The 15,490-nt window shown below is 39.9% G+C and overlaps 2 protein-coding genes across 2 annotated transcripts in view; one reads left to right on the top strand and one right to left on the bottom strand.

Moving 5' to 3' along the window:
• Positions 1 to 234: 234 nt before the first annotated feature.
• LOC134753092 (U6 snRNA-associated Sm-like protein LSm4) lies at positions 235 to 2,748 on the bottom strand. The gene is made up of 2 exons (XM_063688855.1): positions 2,360 to 2,748; positions 235 to 976 (listed from the first exon to the last, which is right to left on the bottom strand). The coding sequence occupies exons 1-2, from the start codon at positions 2,609 to 2,611 to the stop codon at positions 812 to 814; spliced, it is 417 nt and encodes a 138-aa protein (XP_063544925.1). The 5' UTR covers positions 2,612 to 2,748; the 3' UTR covers positions 235 to 811.
• A 352-nt stretch (positions 2,749 to 3,100) lies between these two features.
• LOC134753365 (guanine nucleotide-binding protein-like 1) overlaps positions 3,101 to 15,490 on the top strand; it is a 28,928-nt gene continuing 16,538 nt past the window's right edge. Inside the window, exons 1-9 of the mRNA XM_063689247.1 lie at positions 3,101 to 3,200; positions 4,436 to 4,542; positions 5,147 to 5,285; positions 5,776 to 5,923; positions 6,647 to 6,787; positions 7,567 to 7,774; positions 7,979 to 8,152; positions 9,021 to 9,223; positions 10,916 to 11,031. Of these exons, the coding sequence (XP_063545317.1) occupies positions 4,449 to 4,542; positions 5,147 to 5,285; positions 5,776 to 5,923; positions 6,647 to 6,787; positions 7,567 to 7,774; positions 7,979 to 8,152; positions 9,021 to 9,223; positions 10,916 to 11,031 (1,223 nt within the window). The 5' untranslated portion in view covers positions 3,101 to 3,200; positions 4,436 to 4,448. The remainder of the gene's footprint in view (positions 3,201 to 4,435; positions 4,543 to 5,146; positions 5,286 to 5,775; positions 5,924 to 6,646; positions 6,788 to 7,566; positions 7,775 to 7,978; positions 8,153 to 9,020; positions 9,224 to 10,915; positions 11,032 to 15,490) is intronic.

The raw sequence follows: 15,490 nt of genomic DNA, 5'->3' as shown, positions 1-15,490 counted from the left end.
TGGTCCAATGTGCATTGCATCTCACTCTCTCATTAAGCAAAATGGGGAGTTTAATTTCAGAATAGAACATACAACAAATCCATTTAGAACCAAAAAAAAATGAAAAAGAAACATACTTGGTAAATGCCCAAGGGCCAAAATGTATCACTTTCAACCCGCTTCACAGATAAACAAGGAGCTACTTTCAGAGCATGAGAAATGAAAAGTATATTTAACTCGAATGAAACTACCGTGATAATCAAAAACCTTATATTAATAATTAAATTAAACAATAAACACCATAGTGTAATGACGTCATATTAGACTCCATGCTAACAGCACCGATTTGAACAGAAGTAAGGGAATGCCATTATAAACAGCATATTTTCATAGAATTTTAACACTAATAATGACATTATTACACTTTGTTATTGTAAACGCCGTGCAGAGTTGGTCGACTAATAGTTACGTACGAGGATCACAATATTTCGTAACCTATTTTATATTTAACCTTTTGACCCGCACAGTCAGCTGTGGTCGTCATCGGAGTCTTGCCAAGGATGCCAATGACGGCTACAGCCGTCAGCTTCACCAATGCAATAGGGACTTACGCGGGACTTCTTAAAGTTCCTTCGCCGTCTGGCGTTCAAAGAGGTTAATAAATGGTTACAAATTAGAGCATTGCATTGGAGATATCAGGGGGCCTAGTCATAATGAAAATCGTATATCGGCAAATACGACAATTGTCATCGTGAACACAGCTCCAGCTCACAGGTCTAAAAGAGCTAATCTGTTCTGTATTTGAGAAATATGGAAAACTAGCTAAGATATTCTACTTCTTCTTCATGGGTCTTGGTTGCTGGTTGGGTTGGCGGGCGTGTGTCGGCGGCGGGGCGGGGCGGCGCGCGCCGAAGGCCCCGCGTGCGCCGCCGCGCGCCGAGCGCATGTTGCCGCCTCCTCGCCCTTTGGAGATCTCGCGCAAGCCTCGGGATTTCACCTGTGGCAGATTAAGGACTGTCTTACACTGCTTCCACAAAATAAGCACAACGGTTGTCAATTTGTGGAAAATGGCCAAGGTAACTAACTGACACTGATTAACACTGACTATTTAATAAAACATTTAAAAAAACCAGCTAAGTGCGAGTCAGGCTCGCACACAAAGGGTTCTGTTGTACCATTAGGGAAAAAAACGGCAAAAAAGTTACGTTTGTTGTATGGGAGCCAGATTAAAATATTTATTTTATTACTTATGTTTTTAGTATTTGTAGTTTAACTTAAGATTTTGTTAAGATCAATGTGAAGAAGACCCACATAATTTTTTGTTTTTTTCGGGGGTTGGACTAAAGCAAAGGGGGTGCCGACACTTTTCATCTGAGTGATGTTATTATGACACCAATTTTTTTCATGATGTTATTGTAGAGAATACGTTAAAATAAGCATGTTTTGTAGGAAAAACTTTTCTCTAAAATAAAAATTGGCCGAGATATTTGACCCGGAAGTTGGGAGAAGGGTTGGGGTATAGCAAAAGGGGCCCGATTTTAAGACTTAGAAAATTTACGAGCAAAATTTTATTTTTGCATTTTTGCTCCTTTTTATTTTTTTAGTTTCAAGTAATCATTAAAATAAGCCTCTTTTATTGAGAGAAGTTTTTTTATAAACTTGATCATATCATTTTTTTATAAAATTCCTTGTATGTAGCCAGTTACGAATTGGGCCAGAGTGGAATTGTTTGGTAAATAAGTTTTGTAACTGGCTACAAAATGGGAATCCAAAATTACATTAAATCAATAGGTAGGTAGGTTAGGTTCGTTAGGTAGCTTCAAATGCCCGAAGGGCAAACCGCCCAGAAATAGGAGCCCCGCGAAGCGGGGCTCCGTCTAGTTGCGTTGTGAAGTAAATTTTTTTTAAAGAAATAGTCCGACGAACTCCAGCTAACTAGACGGAGCCCCGCTTCGCGGGGCTCCTATTTCTGGGCGGTTTGCCCTTCGGGCATTTAAAGCTACCTAACGAACCTAACCTACCTACTGATTTAGTGTAATTCCCATTTTGTAGACAGTTAGGTACAAAACATTTGCCAACCGTGGCTAGGAATAATCCATTTGAGTAAATTTTCTAAGTCCAGTTGCGCCCCCTTTGGACCGCTGTAGTTCTTAAACGGGCAAGTTAATCAAAAAATTGTAATCAATAAAAGATGCTTATTTTAATGTGTTCTTTAAAGTTCTAATCAAAAAAGTTGCAAAAATGAGAAAAAAATTTTTTTATGAAAAATTTCTATGTCCTAAAATGGGGCCCCTTTTGCTATACTCTGACCGGGAGAAGTTAGTACTGGCTAAACTAGATTTCGTATTTGAATTTAGTACGACAAATAGTAAAAACTTACTTGCGTCTCTTCCTTGACCATATCAATAACCTCATCAGGAATACGCAAGTATTTGATCGTAGAACCGCGAATATAGCACTCGGGCATTCTCCAGAACTTGTCACCGTCTCGTGATGTGCAAATTACTTCTCTCAAGTTGATATTCATCCAATTATCGCAAGAAACCAGATGCCCGTTGTAGGTCTCGCCGTTTTTAAGTTCTACCAGCATTGGATGGTTTTGAGCGGTTCGCAGTAATGATAACGGTAGCATCTTGATGGCTTTGAAAGGTCTAGTTTAGCAAGGTACCGTTGAACTTCCTAGATCAGATCAATTTACCAATATTATACAATGCTAAATTTTACAGTCTGAAACGTAGCGTCATATAAAACAGGTTAGAAATATAGGTGTTTAATAGGAGCGGCGAATGTGATCAGTTTAACGTGAACAATTAATTGTTTTGACGTAGCGTATTTCGACTTCAAAGTTGAGTAAAATTGATTGAGTTAATTTCAAGCAGTAACTTTTTTTCATTTTTTAAAAACTCATTTACGTAATCAAAGTTGTTCTAGTGATTTTCATATTTTGTTTGGTTTAAAAGAATTTCAGCAAAGTTTGCCCTATAAATGACTTAATATTGACAGCTTGACGGCTTTTAGGCGTTTTTCGTAACTAACGCTTTTCTTACAACAAAAATCAGCGTTTATAAATGTAGCTCAAATAAATGTTATGAAAAAAATGACAGTTGTTTTACTTGTTTTGTCACATTTTTGACACTTCATTTCCTTTCCATACTTCGAGAATTTGCCGCAATCGTATTAGTTTATATTATAACTGTACCTGTACGAATTAATTACTTAGAGTGAGTATAAATATGTATTTTCTTTTAAATTGACTTCTTGATTCTTTTTGGATATATTAAAATCTTTAACGACAACTTCTTATCGTTTATTCGTTTAACCGCCAAATACCACGCGACTCTGTTAACTATACATATTATACTTATCTTTCGCGTGTTAACTGTAAATTAGCCATCCAGACACGCTAATACCGGGCACACAGGCATTTCTTTGCCCAGTTCGGCCTAGAGATGGGCGAAATGTGTCAGTAAAAAGAAAAGAGTGATATATATCTTTCTCTCACTGGGATATATATCACTCTTTTATATCTTTATATCCGTATGCGTCATTGCTCCCGCTCGCAACTGTATCGGCACTTGCTCACTTTACGTCATGTTATGAGTGAGAGAGAGGACACTAGAGTAGTTATTATACCGTGGCGAGATTGTTTCTTTCATTTTGTATATTGGATGTCTTGGATGATTGTATCATGATGGATATTGGATATAGATCGATTCATTCACGAAGGCGCTTGCTTTGGTTCGTATTGTCATGCTCATGCTATTGCTATTACTTTAGGTTTGACAAATCTGCGCGTCGTGAATTGCGCTATCTATAACCTTGACCTTACATTTAAAAATGAATATAGTGACGTTATTGAATTTTAATATTTTTGCTTAATAAAATACCTTATTGCGGTTTGTTTACATTTTATTAAATACCTAAAGGAATACACTCAAGTCCCGTCGAAACGAACGAGGTCAAAGCAAAGCGAACGATTTGCAAAATTTTGGAAATCGCAAATACGTTTTGTGTAAACTTACCAAAATATGACCTAAATTAGTTTGCATATGCATAGTTCAATTCTAACTTTGTAGGAACAAAACGCAGCTAGTGTATAATAACAACGAAATTAATCATGCTAGGTCCAAACAACTTTAAGCTTTAAAACTTTAAGCAATAGCAATTGCATTGTACTTCGGTTGACCGACGGCGTCGACGCGCGGCCGAGACAAAGAGACAATAGACATCGCTTATCTTATCTATCTATTCACTTTAGTAAATCCTTGCCGGGGGTGCGACGGTGCGAGTGTACGGATATATTGGGATATACTGATATATTCGGATTCGTAAAGACAAGAAGAGTGATTCATGAAAAGAGAAAGATATATATCCTTTATATCTATATCCCCTGAGCTACCCATCTCTAGTTCGGCCTGTTACAAGGCTATGAAGAGGTAATTTGGCGTATTTTCAGCGGAAGTTTCGAGATGCCTCAAGCGGGTCGGAAGACGCCGTTCAGCGGCAAAGCGAAGAAGCAGCAGCTGCAATCTAAGAAACAGAATAAAACGCTATTACTCTCCAGTAAGTAGATTCCCATTTAGAAATTGAGCTACTTTTGTGCGTAGTTCTTATGAATAAATAAATATTTCGGGCCAATCTTATACAGATCCAGTATATAGGATCTTATACAGATACTTATATAGATACCTGTCCCCAAACTAAGCAATGCTTGTACTGGTACTAGGCAACGATATACACCTTGTTTTTATTTTATTTCCGCTTCTATTTCAAGCGTGCATTCCAGAGCTTAGCGTAACTTTCTCAAATTCTAATTAACTCAATTTTGGAGATAATCAATAAGAAAATTTCTGAAAGGCGCTTACGAGCGTGTACACTTTGATGATCGATGTTAGAAATGACATTGATATGTCACAGTTTTTAATTGGTTGAGTTATGGAATTCAATAAAAACACGGTGTACAAACTTACATCGATGGCACCCATAACTAAGAAACAAATATGTGTGATGAACACACCTTACCGGGATACTTAAAGTACTCGCTACAAGCTGTATCGGATGTAACATTGTCTGATCACTTCTTAGCAACAAGACTAAGGCTAAGCCTGTTGCTACGTAATTTTAAGTGTTCTGATGAATTCCTTTGCAACGTTTTTTCTTTCTCCAGCCACATCAGGAGAGTCCGGCCAGGATGTGATGTCTGTGAACTACCAGCCGTCGAGGGGCGGCAGGAACTGCAACAGATATGCTCTCAAGTTCTTCAGGGAGAGTGATGCGGAGCTTAAGATGAAGAAAGAGGATGCTTTGTAAGTACAGTCTAGCATTACTAACCAAACTTAATTTTCAAATTTTTATTAAAGATGATACATCTACGAGCAATGCTATTTTTAGGGTTCCGTACCCAAAGGGTAAAAACAAACCTATTACTAAGACTCCTCTGTCCGTCTGCCTGTCTGTCTGTCACCAGGCTGTATCTCATGAACCGCGATAGCAAGACAATTAAAATTTTCACAGATGATGTATTTCTGTTGCCGCTATAACAACAAATACTAAAAACAGAATAAAATAAATGTTTAAGTGGGCCTCCCATACAACAAACGTGATTTTTTCGCTGTTTTTTGCGTAATGGTACGGAACCCTTCGCGCGCGAATCCGACTCGCACTTAGCCGGTTTTTTTGTCAAAACTGATGTATCTGTAGCAAGTGTACCACATTTTGACACTGTAAATTTTTCCTAAATCTGCTAATTCCAAAATTATCATATAAATGTATTAACAAGCTGTCTTATTGCATCAGGAAAGCCCTAAACCCCGTCGCGGAGACAGAGCTGGAGGTGGACCCCCATGTGTACTTCCCCGAGGACCTGGCATTCCCCAAGCGGCCTCCATGGGACTTCAGCATGTCTCCTGCACAACTGGATGCTCAGGAGCATAAATATTTTACGGTAACATTTGTTTTAACTAAGTACTATCCTGTACGAATCCTTTACTGAATTTCGGTATAGCGATGGAGATGGTGCTGCCATCTATCCAATTAATCCAACTTGAATTGTGTTTTTTTTAAGTAGTCGCACTACTATTATAAACTATAGTATAGTTAATATTTTTTGATGATTTTTTTTAAGTAGTCACACTACATAGTTTATAGTTTATACACGTTTAGTGTCGTTTAAAATAACACTGACCCACACTCTATACTATCAAACACGGTGCAGAGTCAGCTAAAACTGGCTCCAGTACCTTTATAAGTACAAATAAACGTTCCAATTTTTTTTTAAATAAACTATAACTAACCAAACATGTATTAATTTTTTCCTGTAGGTTCTTACGTAATATAGCCACTACAGGGGGAGGGGGCCAGCCTTTTCCTATTTTTTCTTACATAGGGGCGCGAGGGGGTCAAAAATCATCTTACGTAATGAATGGCACCTTTGCCTTCTATTTATTTATTCTTACCTTTATTCTTTACCGGGACAAAATGATGTACTATGCGAATGTGGCGACCTACAAACAACGCAACATATGATGCAGTGTTCCCTGTGTCCAACTACGTGCACTACAGAAGACCTGATAAGAGCTACCCCCGGGGGTTAGAGGTGGCAAGATATTGGCAAAATATTATTTAGTTTTGATCCCTTCACACGATAAGAAGAAGATTATTCTTTCAGGAGTACATAAACAGCCTGCAAGCCACCGAGTACTGGAAGCAGATGTCCTACTTCGAGCTGAACCTGGAGACCTGGAGGCAGCTCTGGCGGGTGCTCGAGATGTGCGATATACTTCTACTCATAGTTGACGTTCGGTTTGCGGTGAGTGTAGTTAGTTAACTTTGAGCTGTAGTTAGTTAGTTACTGAATGTATTTAGTTTGTGGTGGTGCATCGTTACTGGTGAATTTCCAATATGACTTGGAACTCCATTAGCCGTTTAAGAAGTGTAACACTGTTACGGTAGATGTCGCTAGGCGCACATGAGTGATATTGTGGAAATATTCGTTGTCATCGGGTGGAGACTTGGTAGCTCAGTTGGCAGAGTGATGGGCTAGTGATCCAGAGAAGCTAGTTATTTATATGGTGTAAAATACTTTAAATACCTACAGTGAGGGCCAAGAGAATCATCAATGACAGCAATCTGACGAATGCTCGACTCCAAAGTCTGGAGCATTGTCGCAAGATTGCCAGCCTGTCGATTTTTTATAGGATACATTTCGGAGAGTGTGCCGAGGAACTGCACAACCTAATTCCTCAGTCCCATTTTTACCATCGGACTACAAGACAAACGGCACTCCGGCATCGCTTCATGGTAGGAACTCCAAAAATACGCACGAATCGTTTTGCTTCCACATTTCTTATGCGAACTGCCAAGGAGTGGAACGCCCTGCCCGAGTCTGTGTTTCCGCGTGAGTACAATCTGGGGCTCTTCGAGGCAAGAGTTAATAGGTATCTCATAGGTAAGCGTGCTCCACCGTAGACCGCATCATCACCTTACCATCAGGTGGGATCGTTAACGCATCATAAAAAAAACAGTGAAAATCTCACTATTAAACCGTCTTTTTAAGTGGTCTGTAACAATGACATGTTTCCCCCCCAGGGTATGATGTTCCCCCCCTCCCTTTACAAGCACGTAATGGAACAACAAAAAGACATGATCCTGGTGCTGAACAAGGTGGACTTAGTGCCGGCGGCCGCGGTGGTCGCCTGGAAGAAGTATCTGACCGAAACGTGCCCCGGACTCAGGGTCGTGTACTTCACTTCGTGTCCGGGGTACAATCTGAGCGGGGCCACTAGTGATAAAGCGGGTAAGTTAACACATTCACTGCCAAGAACCCGCTGACTTATTATCAAAAGTTATTTTTAATAAAAAAACACGTCAAGATCTCTCACCTTCTTTCTAATGCTAAAAAAACGAACTATAGTATTAGAGCATTTTCAATAATAGCGTAAGCGCGAACCGTACCTTTACCCGCGGATCGTCACAATTAAATTTAACAATTTGTATTTAGGCCTCCTCGTGCGTCGCCGGCGCGGCCGCCAGCGCATGTGTGCAGAGGGCGCCACCAGGCTGCTGGAGGCCTGCGGGGAGCTGGTCGGCGCCCGCGTGGACCTCGGCTCCTGGGAGAAGAAGATACGGGAGGAGACTGATGTGGAGTTCGATTATGACGACCAGGCCGAAGTGGGTGAGTGTGTAGGGCTTAATGCCGATCACGACACCTGTGCGTCACGAGTTTGATGCCAACAACGACACGTGTGCGTCACGTGTCCACAACGACCGGCGGGCTTAGCACGGTAGCATTTTTATCGCCTGTCACCATGCCTGTCACGTTTCGACAAGTATGTAAGTGCGATGGTGACGGGCATAGTGACGGGTGATAAAAATGCAACCGTGCCGACACCGCAGGACGAAGTCGGTAAGTGTTTACACTGACGCCCATGACGACACGTATGCGTCATTCAAATTAGACGCCACGATAGTAGTAGTGGCTTTAAAACTGTTTTACTTGTGTACGGTTTTCAATATATTTGTCACAATATAAGTGCGAAACGCACTGGAATACGTATTTCTCACTCTAACTGTATGTATATAGCGATAAAAGTGATGCATTCCTATTATATCTGCTTACTCTATAAAGTCTAACTCGGCCTACTCGGCCCACTATAAAGAACCGGCCAAGTGCGAGTCTACTCGCGCACGCAGGGTTCCTGCAAAAAACGGCAAATAAATCACGTTTGTTGTATGGGAGTCCCACTTAATTATTTATTTTATTCTGTTTTTAGTATTTCTTGTTATAGTGACAACAGAAATACATCATCTGTAAAAATTTCAACTGTCTAGCAATCACGGTTCATGAGATACAGCCTGGTGACAGACGAACGGACAGCGGACATCTAATAGGGTCCCGTTTTTACCCTATGGGTACGGAACCCTAAAAAAGAAGTTGAGAAATTTATTTATTTATCATACCACCTGTTCATACCTGTGTTGTGTACAATAAAGTGATTACTACTACTACTACTACTACTACTACTACCACTCATTGTCCGCAGGCGAAACGATTCTCCAAGAAGCGGACACGTCCTACTACAAACACGAAAAGTACAAAAACGGCGTCCTGACCATAGGCTGCGTCGGCCAACCGAACGTGGGCAAATCTTCCCTCATGAACGCTATCATGGGCCGTAAGGTGGTCTCCGTGTCCAAGACCCCGGGACACACGAAGCATTTCCAGACCATATTCCTGACGCCACAGGTATAATTGAATTAATGACTAGCCCAACGTAGGCAAATCCTTGATGAATGCGGTCATGGGCCGTAAGGCGGTCTCCGTGTTCAAGACCCCGGGACACACTAAACATTTCCAGACCATATTCCTGACGCCACAGGTATATTACGTAGGAAGCCCTTGATTAATGACACCATGGGCCGTAAGGTGGTCTCCGTGTTCAAGACCCCGGGACACACGAAGCATTTCCAGACCATATTCCTTACGCCACAGGTAATTCACAAACGTAGGCAAATCCTTGATAAACGCGGTCATGGGCCGGAAGGTGGTCTCCGTGTCCAAGACTCCGAGACACACGAAGCGTTTTCAGACCATATTCTTTACGCCACAGGTAATAAGCCCAACATAAACAAATCCTTGATGAATGCGGTCATGGGCCGTAAGGTGGTCTCCGTGTCCAAGACTCCGAGACACACGAAGCGTTTTCTGACCATATTCTTTACGCCACAGGTAATAAGCCCAACATAAACAAATCCTTGATGAACGCGGTCATGGGCCGTAAGATGGTTTCGGTGTCTAAGACCCCTAAGATTTGCAGACCATATTCCCGACGCCGGAGGTAATTTTATATGAGATACATTTCTTACACACTGCATGAAAAGCGAATAACCTTCTTAATATTGGGAGTGTATCTTAATCTTTCAGCTGTTTGAATAAACGGCCACCATCTTTGATCTCCATCCATTTTTAGGGTTCCGTAGCCAAATGGCAAAAAACGGAACCCTTATAGATTCGTCATGTCTGTCTGTCTGTCTGTTTGTCTGTCCGTCCGTATGTCACAGCCACTTTTCTCTGAAACTATAAGAACTATACTGTTGAAACTTGGTAAGTAGATGTATTCTGTGAACCGCATTAAGATTTTCACACAAAAATAGAAAAAAAAAACAATAAATTTTGGGGGTTCCCCATACTTGGAACTGAAACGAAAAAAAATATTTTTTCATTAAACCCATACGTGTGGGGTATCTATGGATAGGTCTTCAAAAAGGATATTGAGGTTTCTAATATCATTTTCTTCTAAACTGAATAGTTTGCGCGAGAGACACTTCCGAAGTGGTAAAATGTGTCCCCCCCCCCTGTAACTTCTAAAATAAGAAAATGATAAAACTGAAAAATATATATGATGTATAGTTTGTCAAAGGACTGTCTCATTTCAAACATAGACAGGGAGAATCATACTATCTTTGTCTTACACTAGTACTGGCACCCAAAAGAATGGGATGAGTATAATTTTCCTGGTTGTTACTGACTGACAAATTACCAACTATATATGACCATGCAAACTTCCACCGAAAAATGGTTTGAACGAGATCTAGTAAGTAGTTTTTTTTAATACGTCAAAAATCGTAAACCGCAATTTACCTTTCACTCACGTTTCACATAAAAAATACATTGTTAAAATTATGTAATGTACGGAACCCTCGGTGCGCGAGTCCGACTCGCACTTGGCCGTTTTTTCCACCCATTCATCCTTCTTTGTATCCAATCCATCCATCCATCTTTTCAACGTTCGAAAGTCCTCCTTAATGAACGTCATTATGGGCCGTAAGGTGGTCTCGTTATCTAAAACCCCGGCCCATACGAAGCATTTCCAGACCATATTCCTTACGCCACATGTAATGTATATTGAATTACTAATAATAATTTAATTTTCCTCAGGTCCGTCTGTGCGACTGCCCCGGTCTGGTGTTCCCATCTCTGGTGCCGCGGCCCGTTCAGATACTTATGGGCGCGTATCCCATTGCGCAGTTGCGGGAACCCTATACCACCATCAGGTTAGTAACATCTGGCAGCCGTTCATCGGTGGAGGCCAGTATGGCTGGTGAAATATGCTAAACACACGGGTGTCATCCGGTTGTTCAAATCTGGAGGCCGGAGCAACGTGAAGGGTGGCGGTGGAACCTGGCATCCGATAGAAGAAGCACCATCTCGGATGACGTGGGTGGAGAGGTAACGATGCAACGTCTCCTGAAGTTTGAAGAAGCCGAGTGCTCAGGTTGAGGGGTGCCGAGTGCTGCTGAAGTCCGGGAGATGACGCACGGTACGGAAAGCGGGATGAAGTTGTAGGAGCCCCGAATGGATCCCGAACCCGAGGAAGCTGCACTTCTCGCCGGAGGAGCGACAGCTATTACACCCTAGGGTGCTGACGGTTCTGGATATCGGGACGGCGAATCGGTCGGGCATCGAAACAACGGTTCAATTCCACCGATTCCCTCGCTCCCCACGAATACTGGGTGACCGGTTCCGAGGAATACTCCGAGGTGTAGCGCTGCTGGTCCCCGGGGACCGGCGAGTGGTCGGGTTCATCACTGAAATGACGTCACACAGATTAATGACGTCACAACATTAACAAACCACCGACAAAATATGAAGGCGGTCGGTTCTGTGGTTGTGTGGGAAAGACAACAATACACAATACACAAAAATAAATAAGAAGGGACAATAGAGAGAACTTACCGGGTGCTGAGGCGGTCAGAAGCCATCTGTGCACAACGGTAATTACCGCCCTATCTCTATCCTACCTGCTATCTCAAAACTGGTGGAAAAGTTAATTAATGTCAGACTCGTCGGGTATCTCACCAAATTTAATATACTCTCTGATTCGCAGTTTAGCTTCAGGCGCGGTAAATCTACAGAAGATGCGGTCTTAGCTCTCACAACAGAAATTACTCGGCAGGTGGATAAAGGAAAAAAGTGCCTTGCCATATTATTGGACTTGCGGAAAGCGTTCGATACGGTCTCTCTCCCCATTCTAATCCATAAACTTGAGCACATGGGCATCCGGGGAAAGCCTCTTGAGTTAATGACAAGCTACCTCACTGGTCGCACTCAATCCGTTAGGATAGGTAACGAAATAAGCAGTGTAAGATCCATATCTTATGGGGTCCCCCAAGGAGGCGTTCTGGGGCCCACACTGTTCCTAACCTATATCAACGACCTAACTAATCTCCCCATCGAGGGAGGCAGTGTGTTCTCATATGCGGACGACACTGCAATTGTCTTTAAAGATCGCTCATGGGAGGCTGTATACCAGAAGGCACAACAGGGTCTAATCAAGGTTAACCAATGGCTACAACTTAACCTCCTTACTCTAAATACTACCAAGACCAATTACATGTGTTTTCCGAAGTATGAGAACACACAGCCCCCATCTCACCTCAAATTGGTTATACACAAGTGCAAGTGTGACCTAGCTACAACTACAAATTGTAATTGCACCACAATTGAAAAGGTACCCACTGTTAAATACCTTGGTATAATCCTGGACCAAAGGCTCTCTTGGAACTCTCACATAGAGTATCTAAATGGTAGAATACGGAAGCTCATCTGGATTTTTAAAACCTTAAAGCACATAGCCTCAACTACTCTTTTAAAGCAAATTTACACTGCATTGGCCCAATCCATAATGACCTATTGTATCCCAGTCTGGGGGGGCAGCATTAAAACTAAATTTATAGAAGTCGAAAGAGCACAAAGATGTCTCATCCTACTACTGAATTATATAAAGAATGCGGTCTTCTTTCAATGCGCCAACTGTATATAGTTAGCGCTATTGTAAAAGTGCATAAGACTCTGAATTATAACTAAGCCATTGCGGGACGTAGGAGACGAAGCAGTGTGGCCCCCAGACCTCCAACTGACAATTCGCTGCACAATCAGCCTATTTATACTATAAAATTATTAATAAAATCATTGATATATATCTGCTACAACTAATTGACTGCAAAACTGCAACCATAGACTGGCTAAAAACATAAACCTATAAAAATACTGAGGCGTTAGTTACCTATACTACATAATTGTCCACAACTAAATAATAATTATGACAACCTATTTAATTAACAAATTGCATTTAAACTTTTGCTTACACATACCTTCACACACACACACACACACACACGCACGCACGCACGCACGCACGCACGCACGCACGCACGCACGCACGCACGCACGCACGCACGCACCATTCAGCCTCTAGATTTAGATTAGATTTAGATTTATTTATTTCAGGATAAAAATTACACTATAAATTTGCATCAATGTCAAAATTATGCTTATCTTCCTATCATGATCGTCAAAATACAAAATCGTCTAAATACATAATTAGGAATTGTTACTGAAGTAATTAATAAGTATTAAATAGTTAAAATGTAATTATTGTAACCATCATGGTAGTACTACTTTTTAGTATAAAAGAAGTATTTAGTTTTAGATTTAAGTGTTAAATACTAGATTTAAAGACACAAACATAATGGTTTATACACTAGCGATTTCGGAAGAGCGAGGTTTTCTGTCACAAGCATATTTAATGCTTATAGACGGAGAGCTGGTAGAAATTTGGAGTAGGTCCTTGAGGCAAGCTGAAAATTGGCCTGATGCTTCTCCTATCTTACCCTACCTCAGCACTACAAGTCTGGCTGCAGGGTAGCGGGTCTAAACCAACCTATAAATTTTTTTTTTGGTGCCCAAAAAAGGTTCTTGAGGCAATCTGTAATTTCTACAAGTGGAAATTGAATATCTAAATAGTCATAAAAAAATTATGCCAGACGATTTGGCCGGGTCTTTAACCTCGCCAGACGCGTGCAAAATATTTTATCAAAAAATTCTAAAAAGGTCCTTGAGGCAATCTGTAATTTTTACAGTTTAAAGTTAAGTATCTAAATAGTCATAAAAAAAATAAGCCAGACGATTTAGTCGGGGCCTTCTACCTGCCAGACGATCTAGAAAGTTACGTATGGCACTTACTCGCACGCAAAATAAAGTTTGTTATCCTGTATAAATGTATGCTAATACAAAGTTATTTTTGTAGTTCAGAAAATTAAAGATAGAAAGGTATAAATTTGGATGTACGATGTGATTGTGAGTATGAAGATGTGTATATTTATGATAATTATGCGTATAGAATTATGGGTATGAATAGGGTGTGGGCATATTACATATTATGAAATTAGCGACAATATGTCCAGCTGTATCTCTATTGTAGATCCATGGGTAGTTCATTAGTTATGACGAAGGCCTTTTTATTTAATTTTAATGTACCATGGCGTGCATGGCTGTGTTCATGTATTTTTTTCATCTTTAGGGGTCATATAATATAATTAAATAATAAATAATTAATTAAATAATTAATTATTTATTTTAGGGGTTTAATATAATTTTAGTCTAATTTAACTTTAATTTTAATCTTAACTGTAATATAATAATTTTATGTAATGTTATAATGTAATATATTATGATCCTAAGTTGATTGAAATAAATGAATAAATGAAATGAAATTAATATCATCACACGTTTAGGGGGGGGGGGGAGGGTGTCAAGAAAATGTGACATGTTGTGACAAAGGGAACGGGGAGTCATAAACTTTGTGACGTCACTATAACTTATTTAAATTATTTTATTCGCTGGACAGTTAAATAACAAGTTTTTGGAACGATAATCGTTTTTAATCGTTTAATTTTCTTTTTTCAAACATGCAATGAAATATCTGTGCCTCCAGTGTAAAAGGGTTAAACTCAAAAAGTGTCATTTTTCAGTATGGCCGAAAAACGTTTCTAACCGTGTTTTCTCTGGATTCTTTCTAAAAAAATTGGGGTTTTGCTTTTAGTTTAGACTAGATAGTTTAGGTAATTTTTAAAAACACAAAAAAAACAACAAAAAAGTTATAGGGCTGTATCTGCTAAACCGTGCGCCGTAGCGCAAAAATTATGAAATTTTTGATTCCCATCAGGAAACCCCTAATTACTATTTTTTTTAAATCACAAATAAGAAAAAAAAAGCTTTATAGGGCTGTATCTCTTAAACTGTGCGTAGTAGCGCAAAAATAACCAAATTTTTAAAAACAATACAAAAAAAGGAAAATAATATATGGCTGTAGCTTCTAAACCGTGCGTTGTAGTGCAAAAATAATAAAATTCTCGCCCCCTTTTAACACCCCACGCACTTAATAACCTATCACATCTGGACATGAAACAATCATCATCATCATCATCTTATTTGTATTATTATTTGTATTGTTTAAGCATTTATTAATTAAATAAAAAATTTACACATTATAATAATTAGAACACATTACTATTCTGTATTTAAATTGTATTATTTTACATATACATGTATTTTTTTAAATTACAATACATTCAAAATATTTAGATAAGTACGGTTTTTACTCACTATTATTTTTAGTCGCTACAATACATTACAATACATTATTATAAATTCAGTCATATTACGTTAACT

Source organism: Cydia strobilella, chromosome 26 (assembly GCF_947568885.1).
Source record: "Cydia strobilella chromosome 26, ilCydStro3.1, whole genome shotgun sequence".
Taxonomy (NCBI): Eukaryota; Metazoa; Arthropoda; class Insecta; order Lepidoptera; family Tortricidae; genus Cydia; species Cydia strobilella.
Note: the sequence above shows the minus strand (reverse complement) of the source record. Positions and strands in the feature narration are given on the sequence as shown.

Bases quoted from the DNA above. Each gene is read 5' to 3' on its own strand.
- LOC134753092 (XM_063688855.1), bottom strand. From the start codon at position 2,611: ATGCTACCGTTATCATTACTGCGAACCGCTCAAAACCATCCAATGCTG. The intron at 977-2,359 runs GTAAGTTTTTAC...AATCTGCCACAG, and splicing joins TGGTCAAGGAAGAGACGCAA to GTGAAATCCCGAGGCTTGCG.